Source organism: Echinops telfairi, unplaced genomic scaffold, assembly GCF_000313985.2.
Source record: "Echinops telfairi isolate 266 unplaced genomic scaffold, ASM31398v2 ScPeMD7_2565;HRSCAF=3150, whole genome shotgun sequence".
NCBI lineage: Eukaryota > Metazoa > Chordata > Mammalia > Afrosoricida > Tenrecidae > Echinops > Echinops telfairi.
The window spans coordinates 8,654,736-8,675,161 of record NW_022106463.1 but is presented as its reverse complement, the minus strand read 5'-3'; the positions used below and the strand labels follow the sequence as shown (position 1 = coordinate 8,675,161).

Genomic DNA, 20,426 nt, shown 5'->3' with positions numbered 1-20,426 from the left:
CCCCCTCCCCGCCCACATGTGCGTGCAGGGCGAGCCGCTGTTGTGTGATTTGTGGTTTCAGCTTCAGAAGTTGCTTACCATGGACCCAGTAAAGCGGATTACCTCAGAGCAGGCGATGCAGGACCCCTACTTCTTAGAAGATCCACTTCCGACATCAGAGTAAGTGACAGTAACACCCCACCCACAGCTGCTACTTTACCCCTCTTCAAGGAAACCCTTCGGACAGGCCTGCCCTGTCCTGATCATCACTTGGGTGGCCATGGGGTTGGGGACCTGCCCGTCTACCTGGTGCTTCTGGGAGATGTCCACTGGTGGTGCCCCAGATTCGGTGCCCACTGTGGTCAGGTTGTCCAAGCAGCGAGAGCCCTGCAGGGCGGGGCGCACGGAGGAGAGGGGTCTGGGTCAGTGGTCCAGAGCGATGCAAGGGGACTTAGCGGCGCCATGAAAACGGCTCATCAAGCCGCGAGCGAGTGGGGCTAGTCCACCGGACATGGTTTCCTCTCTCTCCTGAGCAGCGTCTTTGCCGGCTGCCAGATTCCTTACCCCAAACGAGAGTTTTTAACAGAAGAAGAGCCAGATGACAAAGGAGACAAAGTAAGTATCAAAGCCCCGGCGCACAGCGCACCCTCCCGCTCAGGGTGCCAGCCCTGAGCCTGCCCCGTCTGCTCTGGGCCTCCCTGGGCGCATGTGTGCTGGGCTCCGTCTGAGCTGAGCTTTGTGTTAGAAGAACCAGCAGCAGCAGCCTGGCAATAACCACACGAACGGCACGGGCCACCCAGGGAACCAGGACAGCAGCCACGCACAGGGGCCCCCACTGAAGAAAGTGAGAGTCGTTCCTCCGACCACTACCTCAGGTGGCCTGATCATGACCTCAGACTATCAGGTACGCCACCCCCAATCTTCTGAGGCGGGAGGTGGGGAGGTGGGGACCCCTTGAAAATGTACTTCTGGAAACTGCCCTTCTTCCACCCCCACCCCCTCACCCAAACACACACACACAACCACAACCAAGCCCACTGCCACTGAGTCGATTTCAACTCACAGGACCTTATAGGACAGAGTAGGGCTTCCCAGACTGAATCTTGAAGGGGCAGGCTGCCTCTGTTTTCTCCCTTGGAATGACTGGTGGGTTTGAACTGCTGACCTCCCTGTTAACAGCCAAGTATGTTAACACCCTGTATCACCGGGGCTCCTCAGCACAGGTGAACCACACCCACTGCGAGAGTCCGTTCCAACACATAGCAGCCCCGTGCGGGGCCCTCAAGGCTGTACACCGTCACTGGGGTAGCTGGTGGGCCAGTTTCGCAGGCTAAAATTGAACCCATTGTGTCCCTGGGTTGCCTTGGAGGAAACACGTTGGCATGAAATGTTACTTGGTGAGACTGAGGACGTGCAGTGGAAAGAGCTTAGACCCTTGACCCAGTTCCAGCCATGCCCTTATAGTGACCTTGGACAAGCCAACCAAGGACTGGCCTCAGTGGGTGCCTCTGTAAGCTGGGAGCAGGACACCTGGCGTGCAGCTCTTGTAGGGTTAGACAGGCTGTGTCTTAGCAGCTAGTGCATGATAGTAGAAGCTCAGTTACCTCTTGTCTTAAAGCAGCAGACCACAGACTATAACGATGAGGAGCACTAGTCACTGTTAGCTAGAGAGGCAGGCGCTCGCGCCCTCATTGTACATTCTCTTAGCTCGAGGGCGTGGTGAGAGGCAGATGCGATGTGTGTGTGCTAAAACCTGCCACCGAGTTCGTGCTGCTTCCCAGCGACCCCACAGGACAGGGAAGAGCTGTTCCCTCCAATTTCCAAGACTAACTCTACTGGAGCGGACAGCCTCCTTCTCCCACCATGGCCCTTGTAGTCAGCTTAACCACAGCGCCACGGCTCGTTTTCTCAGGCCCAGCAGCAGCTATCCAGGACTGCTGATGTTGTAAAATTCACAGGACACAGTCAGCATTTCTGCAGGGGCCATGTGGTGTTGACAGGCCTTGGTAATGATAAGGACCGGGTTCAAGAGGGTGGGTGGGGTGGGCATGAGGTTACCCTGCGGGAGTAGCACATAGTGAGAGGGGAAGGCGGCCGTTCTGACTACCTTGTCATATGGTTACCCTTTGCAATGGGTTTTGTTTTTCAGAATTCAGGATTAGGATGTAACGTGAAATATGCTAGGAACTCAGTGGCGTGCAGTGGGTTACAAGTTGGACGGCTAACCACAAGGTTAGCAGTTTGAACTCACCAGCCACTCTGTGAGAAAGAAGGACTAGGGGCCACTGGGTTCTGTCCAGGTGCTCCAGGGTGACCTGCCTATTGCTGCGATGCCGGGACCTGTACCACCAGTATCTCAGATCCTGATAACATCCCCGGCGGCAGACAGGCCAAGACTGCTTAGGAGGAAAAGCTTGGTCCTGTGCTTCCGGGAGGGAATCAGTGGAAAGAGACCCCCGTGGGCTGCCGCCGCCGCCACACACAGTCTGAGGCAGAGCGGGAAGAGCCTTCCGGTTGTCAGTTTTGCCCCAAGTACTCGGTGCCCATGTCCGCAGCCTCACTCAGACTTGGCAGGACCACCAGGACGTGGTGGACGTGTGGTTTCACTGCTGACTACTTGCCATCTTGCCTTTTATGCCACTTGTTGATCTGAGAACCCTGCTCTGGCGACATTTCAGGGGTTGTGTTTTTCCCTGTGGGACGTGTACAGAGAACTACATCAAAGGGTGTGCTGCCATTGGAGCTCCCCGTCACATCTGCATGCGAGGCGGTCCTGTTGAGGAAATGCACATGTAAATGAGCTTTTCTTATGGATCTCAAGGTTAAGCCGGTCAGAAAAGTTCGTGGTTTTCAAAACTTCCAACCACAGCGACCCTTTACCGGCTTCCTGAGGCAGCAGCCTTTCAGAGAGCAGCCAGTCTCATCTTTCTCCCCGGGAGCTGCCCGTGGGTTGTGGGTTTGATTTACTGGCCTTGCAGTTAGCCGCCCAACCCCCGACCCACTGCGCTCTCAGGGCAAGTAGAATGAAAACAGACTAACGAGTTTGGAAAAAAGATTGTAGAGAAAGAGCGAGAGGACTCGGCTTGGCATGGTTTCCTCCCAGACTTTCTGGCCTGAGGCGCAGCAGAGAGCGCTGGGCTACAGTGGAACCCCCCCCCCAGCGAGCACAGAGAAAGGCCGACTGTCCAGCGCCCCTCACTTCACATGACAGTTCTCCAACCCAGGGTCCCAAAGACAAGCTCTCTGCCATGAGTCGACACCGAGAGTCCGTGTGAAACAAGACCACAGCGCGGAACCGCCTCTGCTGTTCCCGGGACTCTAACTCTTGATGGGAGTAGACAGCCTGTCTGTCTCCTGGGCTCACTGGGGCCCACATTGACGCTGCGGCACCTGGTAGCTTTTGACCCTGATAAGTAAACACTGGTATGAACGATGAGCTGTTTGGTCCTTTTAATTCTAGCTTTCTGAACAGAACACTTACATCCATGTGCTTCCTGGAGATGCAGGGGCGCTCGGGCCTGGCGGGGGTCACGCGCACGCGCTCTGGGAACAGCTGGCTCACCTCTTTCCTGTTCTTCTCCCCAGCGTTCCAACCCACATGCTGCCTACCCCAACCCTGGACCAAGCACATCACAGCCCCAGAGCAGCATGGGATATTCAACTACCTCCCAGCAGCCTCCACAGTACTCTCATCAGACTCACCGGTACTGAGCTGTGCTGGAACCACGCCACTGCACTGTCGCTGGCTCGCAGTGGGGCGGACGGGCGGACACCCCCCACCTCACCCCCCCTGCAGAGCCTGGCCCGGGCCACCACGAGAATGTCCTGTGCGGCCTGTGTCTTCAGAATGTCCTGCCGCCAGCCCACCGCTTTTCACAGCTTGGGGAGTGGCTTCGCGTTGTACCAGTTTGGCGTTCGACTGGAGCAGAAAGTGCTAGCACAGTGCGTGTGGGCGTGCTCCCTGCAGAGTTTACTTGACAAGGTTCAGACTGACCAACGCTCTTCTTTCTCCCCCTCCCAGCGACGGCCTGAAGCAGGTGAAGCTGTGAAGTGTGCTAGGGCAAGCATTTGTTGTCGTGTGGTGAATCCCGTCAGTGTAAGAACATTCTCTGACCAGTAGTGAGCGGGTAACTGCTCACTGGTACTTGAAACACGGTCCGTGTGTAACTCCCACAGTCCGAGGTGTGAGATGAGCTCCTTTGGTCCACCCCCCTTTGTAGTGTGTCTCACCGTGGCCTGGGGAGCGGTGCCGACATCGGTCACTGTTGGCTTGTGGATTTCTTTTATTTTGAACCAAGGAAGAAAATGCTTGGATTTTATTTTTTCCTTCCCCAAAGTCCAAACTCCACATAGTTTTGCCAGAAAGGTTTCGAACTCCCAAAGATTAGTCCCCCCTCACTGGGCTGTGTTTCCATTTGTTCTTGTTGTTTGGTTTGTTGTTGTGGGTTGATTTCCCGTCTTTGACTTGACTGGAATTAAAGCTGCTATTTGATAGTAATAAGTAAGTAGGTGGTCACTGAGGTAAGCCGTTTGGTTCAGCAGAAGATTGTCCCAGACAGTGTTTTGTTTTTTTTCCCTGTTGGTGTTGCTGATTTGTGAGCATGCTTTAAGACAAACAAGCAAAAAATAAAAGCGGGGAAAAAATGAAGCAAAAAAAAAAAAAAAGCATGAGCGATCACTTGTTTCAGGGGCACAGCGGCCGCGCGAGACCCTGGGTCCTGGCGGTGGAGCGCTGGCGCCGAGCTCCACAGTCTCTTCAGTCCCTTCCCTTTCTCAGCCTTGTTCACCGTCACGTAGGCACTCTGACTGTCGGCAAGGGGAAAGGCGTGGGCGAGCCTTAGAGTTTTTGAGGGGGGAGAGAATCTATAACATACAATGTACTGTATCAAACTATTTTACACGAATGACACAAGTATTCTGAATTTTAAAAAAAATTGAACATTGTTAAAAACAAGGTGTTATGTAATAAATTTATTTTTCATAAATCGAACTATGGAGTCAGCACGTGTGTTTTTATGTAGACGCTTTTTCCTATAAAAATTAAAACTGTGCCATCACAAGTTGCCACCGGCTCAATCTCCCCGCAGCGTTGGCGCTCAGGTATCTGGCGCATCGCACCGCCGGCAGCAAGGTGGAGACTCCTGACGAGCACTAGAGGGCTTCGGAGGATGGAACCACCCCCGAGTTGTTTACAGCCCTCTTGAACTGTAAGACAATATTGGAGCAATGACACCGTCCGTCCTCGTGGGGACATCCAGGGATGGGACCTTCGTTTCATGGACATGAAGCACAGAGCTGGTGCGGCATGTGGCTCTCCCTCAGAAACCCGCGGGGCCTGCCCTCCGCCAGGAAGGTCTGCCCTGCCGCCCTGGACTCCAGCTGTGCTGCCACCCGACACTGCCTCACTGGCCGGCTCGGAGCGGGTGTTCTAGTGTGTTTTCCCAGGGCTCACCCTGGAGGAGGGAGGTGGCATCGGGTTAGGTTTGGCCGCTGGGCAAATGGCCGGGGGTGAGGGGGGTGGGGGCACATCTGACCTGCCCTGACTATACGAGGGGGAGGAGAACAAAGGCCGACTCCACATCGTCCCAAGGAAGAGTCCCGTGAGGCAGACCTCAGACGGGCCCTGCCCTCCATCTCCCACCACCCATCCCTCCCACTGCTCTGCTGCCAGGCCCTCACAGACGCGGCAGAGGTCAAGCCTCGGGGCTTTCCCAGGGAAGTCAGCCAGTGTCAGCACAAGGCAAGATCAGAAACCGTCAAAGACAGCGTCCTTATCTTCATAGCGGCACCTCTTCTCAGCCCTGCGGAAGGTAGGGTCCTTGGCCTCTCACCTAGTGTTACAGACCCCCCCAAAACACCCAACTCGCTGCCCGGGAGTCAGTGGCCGACTCATCAACCCCATGGGGCAGGGTAGAACTGCCCTGTGGGTTTCTGAGACCGCTGCTCTACGGGAGCAGACAGGCTCCTCTTTCCCCCACCAGGGTTACCTGCAGGGCTCCTTCAAAACCAGACTGCCCTTGAGTGGATTCTGACACAGTATCCCGACAGGCTGGTGCAAAGCTGTGGGTTTCTCAGGCTGGAGATCACGGTAGCAGACCACCTCGGCTTCCTCCCATACCTCAAGCGACTGGTGGGCTCCCACGGCCTGCCCTTCAGGCAGCAGCTGATCACCAAGGGCACCCACACATGCTTAACCCTTTCCTCCCCGCACTTGAAGATCAGACAGTTCCGGAGAAGCACAGTGTTAGCCCCCGGCCAAAATCAAAGAGCTCAGAGTTTGTTGGGGGGAGGGTTAGAGCGACGGCAACGCCATGTGCCGACGCTTGTAGACCCAGATGGCGGATGTGTCATGAAGAGGTGCCTTCACATTGTATTTCCGAGTTTGGCAAAGGGGGTCTGTGATTTTGTAGCAATAACAATTTTACTTCGAACTTAGGTATGTCTTCAGAGGTGTGCAAGATAGGCTTGCCAGAATCGACAAACCATAAACAACTTCCACCGAGTCAATGCCGACTCATAGCCACCCTAAGGACCGGGTGGAATTGCCCCTGTGGGGTTCCCAGACTGACTCTTGATGGGAGTGGGAAGCACTGTCTATCAGAAAATCTAAATAGCGACAACAGACCACTTTGCCTGGATCGGAAGACTCGGTGTGGTTAACCTTAGTTCACCTCAGGTAATGGATTCCACTCAACATCATTCCATTCAAGATGCTAGCAAGGGGGAAAAAATATTTTTTAATTAATAAAAACGAGGCTTTCTACTCCACCTCGGAAATCCACAGGGCTAGCCCTATTTTCTCCTCTAACGTTGCTATGGGTCAGAGTCTTGGCTCGGTTTGAGATATAAATACCATGTTTCCTAAAAATCTGACTCTGAGCTAGTTGTAGAGGATAAGTTAAACTTTCTGAGTCATTTCATGATCACGTGTCCCCGTATCTCATGAAGAATATAAGGGGTGCGAAACCCCAAAGTTACCTATGAGTCATCAGCACTTTACTATTATTTTTATTCCACAAATATTAACTGGCTTTCAAAAATGTTACTGAACCATCATTACGCCTCACAATATTTGTATCTCCCTTTAGAACTGGATGTTCTCTGAGGGGGTGACAGAATCGAATTCGCTAGACGGTTGCTGGTATGCGTTGGATCAACTGTTGGGACTTGTTGCCACACAGATCTGAAGCAAACCACACTCTACCCTCAAAGGCCCTCGGGCTCCAGGTCCTTTGAGAAGTCGGGGAAGGGACGGTAGAAGCCATTTTTCCATCTGTGCCTGCAAAGAAGGCTCAGAGCCATCACGGCTTCTCTCTAGGAAAGAGCATGTTCATCTCGCTGCCTCCCAGTCCGGACCGACACATCGCGACCCTGTAGGACAGGGTGAGCTGGCCCGTGGGTGTCTGAGACTGTAACTGTGGGAGCAGAAAGCCCCTCTGAGCAGCTGGTGCTTTCGAACTGCCCACCTTACGGGATCACAACCCAACTCGAAACCATCCCACCACCAGGGGGCTGGCTCCTCAAGGGCAAGTCAGAGTACGTAAATTGGCACCTGTCCACCAGGGCTGACCTGCTGGTGTTTGTGACGATGGTGGTCTTGCTCCCGGCGTCCTGTTAGTCGCACAGTACAGCACCACACTGGCCCCAACGGAGTTCTCCAGGTATGCTAACGCTCGAAGGCCCTCGGGTGAGGCACTTTACCTGTTCTTCACACACACACACACACACACACAAACTTGGTGAGGGAGGATTCTTCTCCTCAGCCTACAGATAAGTACAGGCCAGAGAGGTTGTGCCCAAATTCTCAGCCCAAGGGTCCCCAAGAGAGGACAGCCATATATCCACGGTCACGGGACCATTCTCTTCAGGGTGCACACCCTGCTCTGGGCAGCTTTGGCCAGTGAACTGACCGCCTGCTGGCAGGGAAGGCTGTTCAGTTTTGCCTCCCAATCAGGTGACTTCCTCAGTGTGGTTTCCCACGTGTATAACGAGGGATCCAAAACATTTACACTTGACCAGTTACTGGTGATGTCTGCTAGAAGCATTGGATTTGAAAGTGCATGCTAGTTTACTCAGGTTGATTAAAAGCCCTGGTGACATAGTGGTTACTTGTTGGTCTGCTAACTGCAAGGTCAGCAGTTCGAAACCAACAGCCACTCCGAGGGAGAAAGGCAGGGCTTTCGACGCCCGTTAAGGTCGACAGTCTTGGAAACCCACAGGGGCAGCTCTCCCCTGTTCTGTAGTGTCGCTACGAGTCAGCATGGACTCGGTGCAGGGAGTTTGGGTTTGGTCTTATGGCCCTTCCAGATGAGCCTCTTCTTTGGTGGGCAATGCGCTGTGTCTGCAAAACCATACATGTCATGGATTGAGTTGTGTCTCTGGAAACACACATTGTAAATCCAAATCCCTCTACCTGTGGTGATAACCCCATTGGGAATGGATTTGCTTTGTTATACGATTGAGGCAGCATTCTGTGGGTGTGGATGTGGGAGCGAATAAGTAAGCAGAAATGGGGATTGGGGATGTTACAAGACACAATCTAAGAAACCCAGGAATGGATGCTGAAAAAGACAGGGACCTTCTCCCCGCGCTGGCAGACAGAGAGACTTACCCTTGAGCTGGCTCCCTGAATTTGGACTTCCATCCCTCAAAAATGTGAGCCCTGATGTGCGCCTGACCCCAGCGAAGGTATTTTCAGTGGCTTTGCGTGCATGTGAAAGTTGGAAGATAAGAAAGATCACATGCTGAGTATGGTGTTGGCAAGGACTACTGAATGTGCTGGGGATAGCCAGGAAAAAAGCAAAAATGCCTTGGAGGCCGTACAACCGGAGGATTGTACAAACTTTGGACATGTTATCAGGAGAGACCAGTCCCTGGAGAAAAGGACATCATGCTTGGTTAAGTGGGGGGGGGGGGGGGCAGCGAAAAAGAGAAAGACCCCGGAGGAAATGGGTTGACACAAGTGACTACAACAGCGAGCTCAAACATCGCAGCAATTGTGAGGTGTTTCCTCTGTTGTACAGAGATTCCCTGAGCAGGGCCGTTTGGAGATGGACTTCATAAGGTTCCAGCAACTCCTGGCAGCACTGAGCACCCGTTGCCCTTGGTGAGAGCCAGCGCCTCTCCCTTTCTTGGACCTCACTCATCCAAAGAGAATCTTTGTCTTGGGTTCTGCTTTGAAGAGGGGGCGATCCAGACTAAGAATTTGTATTTACGTGCTGTGTTAGGCAAGGCTGACTAAAGAAACAAATCCGGAGGCACTCATATGTGTGTAAGACAGAGCTTACTATCAAAGAGTAAAGGTATATTAAGAAAACATCCCAGCCGAGTCCAGATCAAGTCCATAGTCTGATAATAGCCCGTAAGTCTGATACGAGTCCATAAATCCCTCTTCAGACTCACAAAGCCACATGCATTGATGCAAAGTTCAGGAAGATCACAGGCCAGTGGGTGCAGTCTTATGGATCCAGTGACAGTGGAAGCATCTCCGGGGCTCTCTCGCAAGTCTCAGCGTGGCTCCACGTGGCTAGTCAACAGGAAGACAACAGCAGAGAGAGTGTGTGGCCCCCTGCAGACCGATGGAGGAAGTGTCCAGAATCTCCATGCGATGGCCACGCCTATAAGGAGGCACCATCAGGCCACAGCCTGATTGACAGGCTGGACTCCACCCTTACACTTATTTATCAAGTTGACATGGAATTATGTATGTCCCACACATGGGCTGTTAAACCCACTGTCATTAAGCAGATTCTGCCCTTCCGTAGGATTTCCACGGCTGTGGATCTTTAGGGGAACAGACAGCCTCATCTTTGTGTGTGTGGAGCAACTGACGGGTTTGAACCACCAACCTGGAAGGTAGCAGCAGACCAACACCTAACCCACTGGGCCACCAGGGCTCCTTTGGACCATTGACAGCAGTCGGCAATTAGGATGAGTGGGAGGGTGCTGCCCCTGCTCTACAGCCAAGTCAGAAGGACAAAGGGTTTCCCTGTGACAAGTGCGATGCGGCTGGAAGCAGGATAGCACTCGGACAGCATGGGGACCGTGATAAGAAAAAGGATTTGGTGCTGGCGGGCTTCAGTCACTGACTTGTAAACCTTGGGAAAATCCACTGCTCAATTCCAACTACGAACAACCTGAGCGGGTAGAGTAGAAGTGCCCCCCAGGGTTTCCAAAGCTGTAAATCTTTACCGAAGCACTCAGCCTCGTCTTCCAACCTAGTTGTGGCTGGTGGCTTTGAACTGTTGACCTTTGGGTAGCAGCTCAACATCTAACCCATTGCATTACCAGGACTCCTTAGGACAAGCACAGGTCAGTGAACTAGAAGGGACAGGAGAGTCATGTAAAAGGTGTGGTGGTGGTGATGTGCTGTGAAGTTGATTCCAACTCACAATAAAACTTACTCAAGAGATGCCCTGACTGCAGCTCTCTGCTAGATGTGGTGTCTTGTGGGACAGACCTGCATGGCCTCCCTCACTTGGTGTGTGGTTTTCGGTGTGAAGAAGGCATGCTTGTCATCAACAACGAAGATCAAAAGCGTCCATGGCAGAAAGCTGAGACCCTGGAAGGAAGTGTGAGCAGCCTTCTCTATAGTCCTGAGCACAGGGCTTGGAAGACCAGCACTACCAGCACTAGTGTTTCCAGGAACGCCTCCGTGGTCCCAAGATAATGGGTAGCGAGAATGATCTCCAGGAAGGATGTTGCGTCCCCTCTCCCCTCCATAAGATGATAAGCTGCCTCCTACGGACCCCTGGCTCCTCACGTGCTGGTGCAGTTAAAGGGCCCCTATCTCTGAGAATGTCCGCTGCCTTTGTCTTATTCTTAAAGAGCTATCAACACTTGGTTTTTTGATTGCCACACACTTCCTTTGAAGTATCCTCCTAGAGCAGTGGTTCTCAACCTTCCTAATGCTACAACCCTTGAATACAGTTCATGTTGTGGTGACCACCACCCCCCCCCCCCAACCATAAAATGATTTTCATTGCTACTTCATTACTGTAATTTTGCTACTGTTATGAATCGGGTGACCCCCATGAAAGGGTTGTTCAACCCCCACAGTGGTTGCGACCCACAGGTTGAGAACCGCTGTCCTACAGAGGTCAGGATATTCAAGATTAGCACATTGCCCATTTTATTGTATCTACTAGCAAAAGGCTTGCAAGCCCCATTGCTATAAAACCTTATTGTTGAATAAACTCTAGGCTCTTCTCCCCATATTGGGGATCATTCCCCTGTGCTTCCTTTTCTGTCTCCTTATTTCTATAATGTCGCTGTTGTCTCCTCAGGACCCAGTTCGACTGTGGGGCCCAGCCCATGTCCACTTGGGACAGACGGTAGTTCACAACAGTTGTTGCCCCAACACATGGGGACCCCATGTACAATGGAACAAAATGCTGCCCAGCTGTGATAGTTAGGTTTATTGTGCCAACCTGGCCAATGAGAACATGTGGGATTGATCAGGTCACAGTTTGATTGGAAGGCAAAGAGATAAATGACTCTTCAAGGCCCCGGCCCTGTCTCCCTTGCTCTCTGGTGATCAGACCAGTGTGTGGCTGCTTTAGCTAGTTTTCTGCCTCAACCTGTGTGCTGCACTACCTGTGGGCCAAGCCAACCCGTGGATCGTGTTGTTAGAGCTTGAGGCTCCTTTGAGATCTGCTTCGCCATGCTGCTGGTGTGTACATCACTTGAGCTTGAGGCTGGTGGACCATATTGCTTGAGTTCAATATCCCATCCAGGTCTGCTTTGCTAAGCTCCCGTGCAATTGACTGTTGCTGTCTGTTACTGCTCCACCCTGCTGTCTGCTGCCTGTGGGAAGACTTTGCCTGTTTTGCCTGAGGGAAGACTCTGCTGTCTACTTACTTGACCTTGAACCAAAGCCCCCTCTGGGAGTTGAAGGACTTCCAGTATGTTAGCTGTTCTACTGAGCCCTCTGTACTACCATGTGGACTAACTAGGTGTTATATTCCTTCTCACGGTATAAACCTCTCCATATATAGATAGATGGATAGATAGATAGATAGAATAGGATAGATAGCTAGAGAGACAGACAGAACCATAAGTGTCCTGGTTTCGTTTCTCTAGAGCAGTGGTTCTCAACCTTCCTGATGCTGCAACCCTTTCATGTTGTGGTGACCCCCCAACCATAAAATTATTTTCGTTGCTACTTCATAACTGTCATTTTGCTCCTGTGATTAATTGAGTGACCCCTGTGAAAGGGTCGTTCAACACTCCCCCCAAGAGGTCCCGATCCACAAGTTGCGAACTGCTGCTCTAGAGAACCCTGCCTAACACACCTGCCCTCAATTATCCCCACGGCCGGTTGCAGGTCAGACCATCACCAACTCTGCAGCGTTTTCATTGGCTGATTTTTGGAAGTAGATCCCTAGGCTTTTCCTCCTAGTTCAGCTTAGCCTGGAAGCTGTTGGCACTTGGTCAGCATCATAGCAACCCCTCCAGTGAGGTTGGAATCGAAGGTGAAACTACGCTTTAACCACAAATGCCCGCATACTGGTCACCCCAGTTAGAAGGTGCCCCCCACGCAATCCAACACTGATCTTTGTCTTTCAGTGCACCTTCCGACACCTTCTGCACGTCTTCATTTCTTCCCTTCACGCAGGCAAGTCTACGTTCAAGGGCAAGTTTCCGAGTCTCTTCTGGTCTACCTTTGGTCTTGACTCTCTTTCCTATCTTTCTAATGGCCTTTTGCGTTCTTCATGCATGATGTCCCTGATGCCCTCCCTCAACTCACCCGGCCTACCGATCATGAGTGTTTGGTGCGTGAAGTCTGTGCTGGAGAGGGTCCCTACATTAGGGTGGGCACTGCATGCACTCGGTCCTAGGTGGACGTGGCACTGGTTCACCCCACACGAGACTGGACGGAGGAGTCGGATGAGCAATCGTCTCAGGACGGTAGCCTTGGGGCTGTGGTTTGTGCAGTTAATCTGTCTGTGTTCAGCCTCCGAAGGCCTTGCAGCTGGACACCCTCATGGGTCTTGATGACTGGGGCTCCAGGAGAGCACAGATGAATGGTGCAAGGTGTGGGCTGCATCAGGCATCTCCTCTCCTTCCATGCCGACAGCCACCCAGGGACCGGTCCCATAACAGGCACCAGCCCTCTCTCGGCAAGTGCAGCCCTACAGCCATGCCATGCCATGCCATGCCTCACGCTGGGCTCTGCTCTAGGCCTCCTCTGACACCCCAGCCCCCCGGGGCACATAAGGAAACCCTGGGGGTGATTTGGGTTAGTGCTCGGACTCGGATGGAAAGATTGGCGGTTCAAACCCACTCTGCGCCCCCACAGGAGGCCGACCTGGTGGTCTGCTTAAAAGGTGCCCATTGTCAAAACCCATGGCCATTGAGTTGATTCCAACGTGTCTGCTGACTGCATGGTCGCGGCTGGAACCCACCAATGGCACCATCGGCCTCCCCAAGGATGTCAGCCTCTCACGCACTGCTGGGCAGCTCGACCCTGTCCTGCAGGGTCACTACGAGCTGGGATGGGCTAGACAGCCAGGGTGTAACCCACTGTGCCACCAGGGGTCCTGGCCTCTGCTGTCAGAGTGCCACAACGATTAAGATGACACATAGTCATTTGACATGATTACATTTTATTCATTTGAAAATGAAAACGTTTCGTTTGAGGAGCCCTGTGGGAAGTGGTTACCATGGGGCTGCTCCCTGCAAGGTCAGCGGGTGGGAACCCCTAGTTGCTCGTTAGAAAAGGACGGACGGCCTTTCTACTCCCACAGAGTGACCGTCTCGGAAACCCGCAGGGGCCCCTCAGGGTCTCTGTGAGTCGGGAGTTTGCTTTCGGTTGGTGAGAAGAAATAGGAGTCCTGGTGGCATGGTGAACGATGTGCTGGGCTGTTCACCGCCAGGTCAGAAGTTCAAACCCATCCGCCTCTCTCTCCTCAGGAGAAAGACCAGGCTGTCTGATCCCTTAAAGAGTGACCACCGTCTCGGCAGTCCACAGGGGCCGTCCCACCCTGTCCCGTAGGCCCCTGGGGCCGTAATTGACTCAACGGCAGGGCGTCTGTTTTCAAGCTTTGATGGTTGTATTGCCATACAATTCACAACCATATAACTCAGTGGTTTAAAGATACTGAAAAGAATTGTGCAGTCATCACCATAATCAATTTTCGAATATTTTCTTCTTCCTTGTACCCATTATTATTAGCTGTCCATTTCTCCCAACCTCCCCTGCCACACCCCTAAAAAACTGTTAATCTCGTTACTACCTCCACACACATACCTGTGCACACCCCAACACAACAACAACACGGAAAACCCTCAATCCAAATGAAAGCAGGAAATCTTGAAAAACTCAAAGAAAGGTGAAACAGATCAGGTGGGAAAACAAATGATAAGGTGTCCAGTTTAGTCCTACACCTGGGCGTGAGTCCTCTGTGTGACAGGCGGCCCAGGTCCTCGGCCGGTGGTCAGAGAGCATCCACCGGAGTTGTCATCCACGCGTGCACTGCAAAGAACGATCTGCTTTTCATCTGCTCCTTGTCCTCCTCGAATGCGGTCGGCCGGCCTTGTACAAAACCAATCAAGCAAAGACCGGTTGCTTCATAAAACAAAGCATGTTTTCTTCTTTTATTCTTTGACTTAGAAACAGTAATGACTTCATCACGCCCTCCTGCTTCATTGGGAAAGGCCGTCATTGTATTTAAACCTCCCCCCACATCCCTACCCCACCTCTCCCAGACTGCCAAATCCTGGTGGGCTGCCAGGCCCTGACGAACTGAACATACTCTGTCATTTATTAAATTCAGGAGAGGAACGGCCGGCCGCATGCCCCCTGGAAACTCATTTTAGAATCACTGAAAAAGCGACACCCCCTCCCTGTTTCCTCTGGAGTGCCCAAGCGCCCTCCATCCATATCAAATTGTCCCCAGCTTGAATCATTTCCTGTGATTCGCAAAAGCATCTTTGCTTTGTCCCAGAGGCCATAACAATTGGAGACAAAGTGATGAAACTTGGAAAGAACTCAATAAAACACCCCGGGAAGCGGCCAACCTTTCAGACGAAGCAGCTGCTAAGTTCCGGCTCTCGCCCAGATGTGTTGAAATGTCCTCTTCCCAGCAGGACACACAGTCAGGCCCTTCCTCGACGCCTTTGGTGGGGTGTTTACTGTGTTCGTGTGTGCTTGAAGAAGGAGGATGACCCGGTGGCAGTGGGGGCTGCCCTCTGAGGCTGACCTCTGAAAGGAGTGGGGCCAGGGTTGGGTCCCACAGCCCGTCAACCCCTGCTGGGCAGGAAGCTCCTCTCCCTGAAGGGCACCCCTGCTCTGCGCACCCAGACAGTCCCTTCTCTGCCAGCCTCTGAACGAGGAGGCGACATCAGCCCAAAACCCCAGTCTTTGGCGGATGGTCCTATTTTCCGTGTTGACAGGAGAGGACGTGGGTCTCCTAGGTGTCTGGAGTGGGTGAGACCTCGGTTCTTGGCGTTGCACAATGAAAGAATTCACGCTGAAGCCTGTGTTGTTGTCCAAGTGGGTTTTGATGAAGGCCAGGACAAGTGTCAGGTTTACAGTCTCATAGGGGTTCACAACTGGGCCCAAACAACCACGTGGAAAAGAGCACCCAAGTGTGGAACTGGGGAGAGTCCCAGGGACTGAGTTCGAGGGAGGAAGGGGCAAGAGGGGCTGTGGACCCCAAGCATGCCCGGAGCGGGCCCTGAGGGGGCACGCCCAGGTAGTGTGTGTGCACCCCTACCCTCTGCCCTGCCACTGACCAGGAGCAGGGTAAGAGCGGCCTTCCCACAGGCAGGATCTTCTAAGCCTCTGGCTGGGGAGGCGTGGTTGACGGTATTGGTTGACCCCACTGGCTGAGTTAGGCCCACCTGGGTGATGTCATGAACCTGTGCCTAGTTTGGGCGCCCAGGTGTACTTTCCACCTGGCTCAGGGCTTGAGTACGAGCATGCTCAGTTTGGGGTTTTCATAGGTGTCTAATGGTTCCTGATGTCTTTCCAACCTTCTCTGTGGGGGCCTTTGCAGGCATGGGAGGGACACCCCCTGTCCCTAAGCTAGATCCCTAACGCGCTGTGTGAGAGAGAGGCGGTCAACTGGAAATGAAAACTGGGCTTTGCCTCCTCATCGGGGGGAGGGGGGTGGCGGTGACGGGGAGGGGAAGGAGGAGGAACAGGGTGCAGAGAAGGGGGAAGAGGAGGAGGGCGACAGTGCTTCAGGCCTGGATTTCTTCCTAAACACGTCTTCCCTCCAGGGTGTGCAGGCCTGGAGAGGAGCATGCTTCCTTCCATCTTTCCCAAGGACACCCCAAGCCCGGAGCTCTGTGCCCGCCTGTGCAGGGTAGATGGCTCCCTGGGGTGCCCAGGGCCGCAGGGCCTTGGGGAGGAGCAGGTTGACACGTGTTTCTTCCGCAGAACGACTGGTGGCCTGGAGCCAGCGGCCTGACGCTTAACCCACCGTGTCACCAGGCTCCTTTTGGAAAAGAAATAAGGTTTTAAAGATGAGTCCTCAGCTTCTTGTTTTCGTTTCCAGAGAGCCCTGGTGGCACTGTGGGTTAGGCGCCTGGCCACTCACCACAAGTTTGGTGGGTTTGAGCCCACCAGCTGACCCGTGGGAGATAGAGGAGGCAGTCTGCGCCCAGAGAGATATATGGCCTCAGAAACCCACCCACAGGGACAGCTGCGCTCTGTCCTACGGGGCCATCGCCACCACCACCACATGGTTTTACCCGGTGCAATGAGTGGGTGTATTTAGAAGACCAGAAACTAAACAGCTGTCAAGTTGATCCCGACTCTGAGCAGCCCTGCCGGGCAGAGTTGAGCTCTGTAGGGTTTCTGAGGCTGTAAGTCTTTATGGAGGCAAATGGCCTCATCTTCCTCCCCTAGAGCGGGTGGTGGGTTTGAGCCATCAATCTCTCCCTTAGCAGCCCAACACTTAACCCACAGTGCCACAGGGCCCCTGTCTGTAGCTGTATTGCTAGTGAGGCCTCAGATTTCAAGAGAACAGAGTTCAGGCCATCAGGGCAGAAGGGAAGCAATCTATCCAGTGGGCAGCAATGTCTCAGAGACATGAATGTGCCCTGGCCCTCCCAAGTACAGGGAGGCAGGTCATTCCTCTGCCGCCATTCGGCACAGCTCCCTCTCCACTCCCGCTACTCCCAGGCTGCGATCACCGAGCAACCCCTGGGGTAGGAGTCTGCTTCTTCCTGCTCCTCCCCAGCAGCCCTGAGTGTCCCAGGCCCTGCGGAACATTAGGCTGCTACCCACCTGCCCACTGACCTTCCGTCTTACCCTGCACCCTCTCTATTTGGGCGAGCCTTGGCCGGTCCATTGGAATGTGCTTGTTTTTGGGAAAGATCCAGTTGCGCTTCAGAACCTGCACAGCATACTGAAGAACAGACCCTGGGCCTTAACCCCCTCCTTCCTCTCTCTCTGGATCCCCAATCTGTTCTCCCCTCCTCTCCTTTCTTCTCTCTCTCCCCTCCCCTTTCTTAGTTGACAACCAAATCATCCAACTGTCCTTTCAGCACAGATTCTCAGTGGTCCCTTATTCTGCTCCCTCCCCAGGCAGAACCGGGTCACGGGTCACGGACAGAGGCACTGGGGTCATCTGACCCCCACGGGGGTGGGAGAGAGGAAGGAGGGGAGAGGGAGCTGGAGAGGGCCATGGGCCATGAGGGCCCCCCGTTACAGGGGCCGGGGCATTGGCCATTGTAAGAAGGAAGGCAGTTCAGGGACGAAGCTGCAATGTTGTCCTCAGAACCTCTTTGCTGGGTTCCTGTGGTCCTCAAATCGTGTGCGTGTGCACCAGTATGTATTGGTACGGGCACTGGTATGTGCATATCTGTGTGTACGTGTGCATGCATGTACGTGCTCATGTGTATGTGAGCATGTGTCTATGTGTGTGTTGCTGCACGTGTGTGTACATGTGAATACACACATGTGTACATGGGCATGGACTGTGTATGCATGCACGTGTGCACATGGGCTTTGTATGTGTGCATGCATGCACCTGTGTATACATGTGTGCCCATGAATGCATGTGTGCACCCATGACCGTGTGTGTATGTTTACATGTGTGTTCATCCATACTCGTGTGCATGTGCTTTGTATGGATGTATGTGTACATGCATGTGTGCATGTGTGCATGTGTATGACAGGTGTCTGACGTGGTTTTTCATGTCTCTCTGCATGTCGTGTGTCTGTTTTCATGTATGTGTACATGTGCATGCATATATGTGCAAACATGTATGTGTATGCATGTGCAGGTGTATACAGGTATATGTGCCTGTGTTGTGGTGTTGTTTGTGTGCATATATGTGCATGTATGCATGTGTGTAGGTATAGATGTAGGTATAGATGTCATATGTCTCTGTATGTGTGTTTTCCTGTGTGCATGTATCTGTTGTTTTTGTGTGTGGACATGTACGTATATGTATATGTGCATGTGTCTCTATGTTGTTCATGCACGTGCGTGTGTGTGGGCATGTGTGTAAGGTGGAAGCGTGTTGACTGCAGGCACAGCTTCATGTGCTCTGGACAAGACAGTGGGGAGGCCATTCCCCCCCTAAATCCAGACCACACCAAGTTCATGATGGACAGCTCGGGCCACACCATGATTTGGTGGCCCAGGGTGAGGCGTCTGCTCGCCACCAAGGCCCAGGAACAAACCAAAAGCTGTTTCTGCAGAGAGGAGCAACGTTGGCTCTTTGAGCAATCCAGAAAGTGATTGAGACTCCCCAGAGGCTGGGCGAGGGGCAAGGCGAACATGGCCTGAGCTGTTGGCGTAAGTCCGGGTCACACTGGGGCGCTGCCACCTGGGAGAGGGAGTTCCCTCAGCACTCCGTGCCCCTTTCAATATTCTTCGCTGGCGCCATCATTCAAATGCCTCCACCCTCTTCGGTCTTCCTTATCAGCGCCCGACTTTCACAAGCACAGGAGGCGAATGGAAACGCCATGGCTTGGGTCAGGCGCGTGCACTTCAGGCCTCAAAGGAGCCTCCTTGCCTCTCAACATTTAAAGAGATCCGTGTGCCGCAGAACCACCCCCTGCAGTGCGTCATCTGCTCTCGTGACCGCTGTCCTGTAGGTCCAAGCAAGATGACATCGCTTCGTTCTGTTGTACGTGCGACCGGAGCAGACTCCACGGCCCCTCGCAGCAGCAGCAGCAGGAATGAGAATGGCCCAGCGGTGTGAGACCACCTCCTAGACCCCGGCTGAGCTTACCTAGGCTGGTCTTGTGGTCTGTGGTCGAGTCAGGGTCCCTGCAAACTGGAACCAGGACGGAAACTCAACAGTTATTTGCCAATAGAACAAGCCACCAGTGATCCTTTTCCAGGGACTGGTCGTTCCTGGTAAGTCTGCATCCTCTGTCTCTCTCATCCAGTGGGCAGCTTTCAAATGCCTAAGGGGCCATGGGAAATCCCATGGCTGGGCTCAGGCTCATCTGAGTCCTCAAAGTGACGTCCTTGCTCTTTGACACTTTAAAGAGGTCGTGTGCAGTAGGTGTCCCCGAGGCCATGGCTTATTTGCCACCTTGACCGCTGCTTCTGTAAGCCTTGACTGGGCCGCCGAGTAGAACAACATCTGGGAGAACATCGTCTTCTCGCCATTTATCGAAAGGTCTGTGCGGCTCGTTACGGGGAGGGTTGTTTTCTTCACACGGAGTGATGACTCCCAATGAGGTCTGTCGACTTTGAGCTACACGAGTAAGTGCTTCGAGTGCTCTTGGCTGGCCGCAAGCAAGGTTGCGTCCTCTGAGTAGTGCAGCTTGTTAGTGACTCTCCCTCCCGTTCTTATGCCACATTCATCTTCATCCAGTCCCGCTGCTAGGATTGTTTGCTCAGCACACAGCTTGGACTGATAAGGCAATAAGGACACACCTCTCCTGATTTTAGCCTGCAGCATTCCCTTGCTCCGTTCGCACAACTGCCTCTTGATCCGGGTACAGCTTCCACTTGAGCACAATGAAGTGTTGGGAGCTCCCATCCTTCTCAGGGCGATCCAGAGTCTGCGATGACTCACAGGGTCGAGTATCTCGACACAGTCAATCAAGCAGAAGCAAACACCTTTCTGATCTTCTCGGTCTTCAGTCAAGACCCATCAGCCTGGACGATATCCCTCATGTCACGTCCTTTTCTGGATTTGATTCCACCTTCTGGCGGCTCCCTCTCATGTACTGCTGCAAGTGTTTGAAAATTATTTTAAGCAAAAGGCTACTTATCTGTGATATTTTCCATAATGTCTTCATTCTGTTGGGTCACTTTCTTTGGAAGGGGCACAAAGAGTCCTCTTTTTCAGTCGGCTCCCCAGGTAGCAGTCTTCCAAATTTCTTGGCATAGAGCGACGTCAGTTGAATGATGATGGATCAAAAGGGGGTGGAAGGAACACACAGTCACTGCACCCAAATGAATGAGCGGACAGTCCACCATTTGATAGGATAGCATATGATCAAGAACCAATGGTACTGGAAGAAG

The 20,426-nt window shown here is 53.1% G+C and overlaps 1 protein-coding gene across 2 annotated transcripts in view; it reads left to right on the top strand.

Annotated features, from left to right (window-relative positions):
• The window catches only part of CDK8 (cyclin dependent kinase 8), a 42,712-nt gene extending 37,743 nt beyond the window's left edge, over positions 1–4,969 (top strand). The window contains exons 10-13 of one of the 2 annotated variants that reach the window (XM_004715403.2): positions 62–159; positions 516–594; positions 728–883; positions 3,565–4,969. In XM_004715403.2, the coding sequence (XP_004715460.1) occupies positions 62–159; positions 516–594; positions 728–883; positions 3,565–3,690 (459 nt within the window). In that variant the 3' untranslated portion in view covers positions 3,691–4,969. Of the gene's footprint in view, positions 1–61; positions 160–515; positions 595–724; positions 884–3,564 lie in introns of both variants that reach the window. The other variant, XM_004715402.2, reaches the window with a different exon arrangement.
• The last annotated feature ends 15,457 nt before the right edge of the window (positions 4,970–20,426 follow it).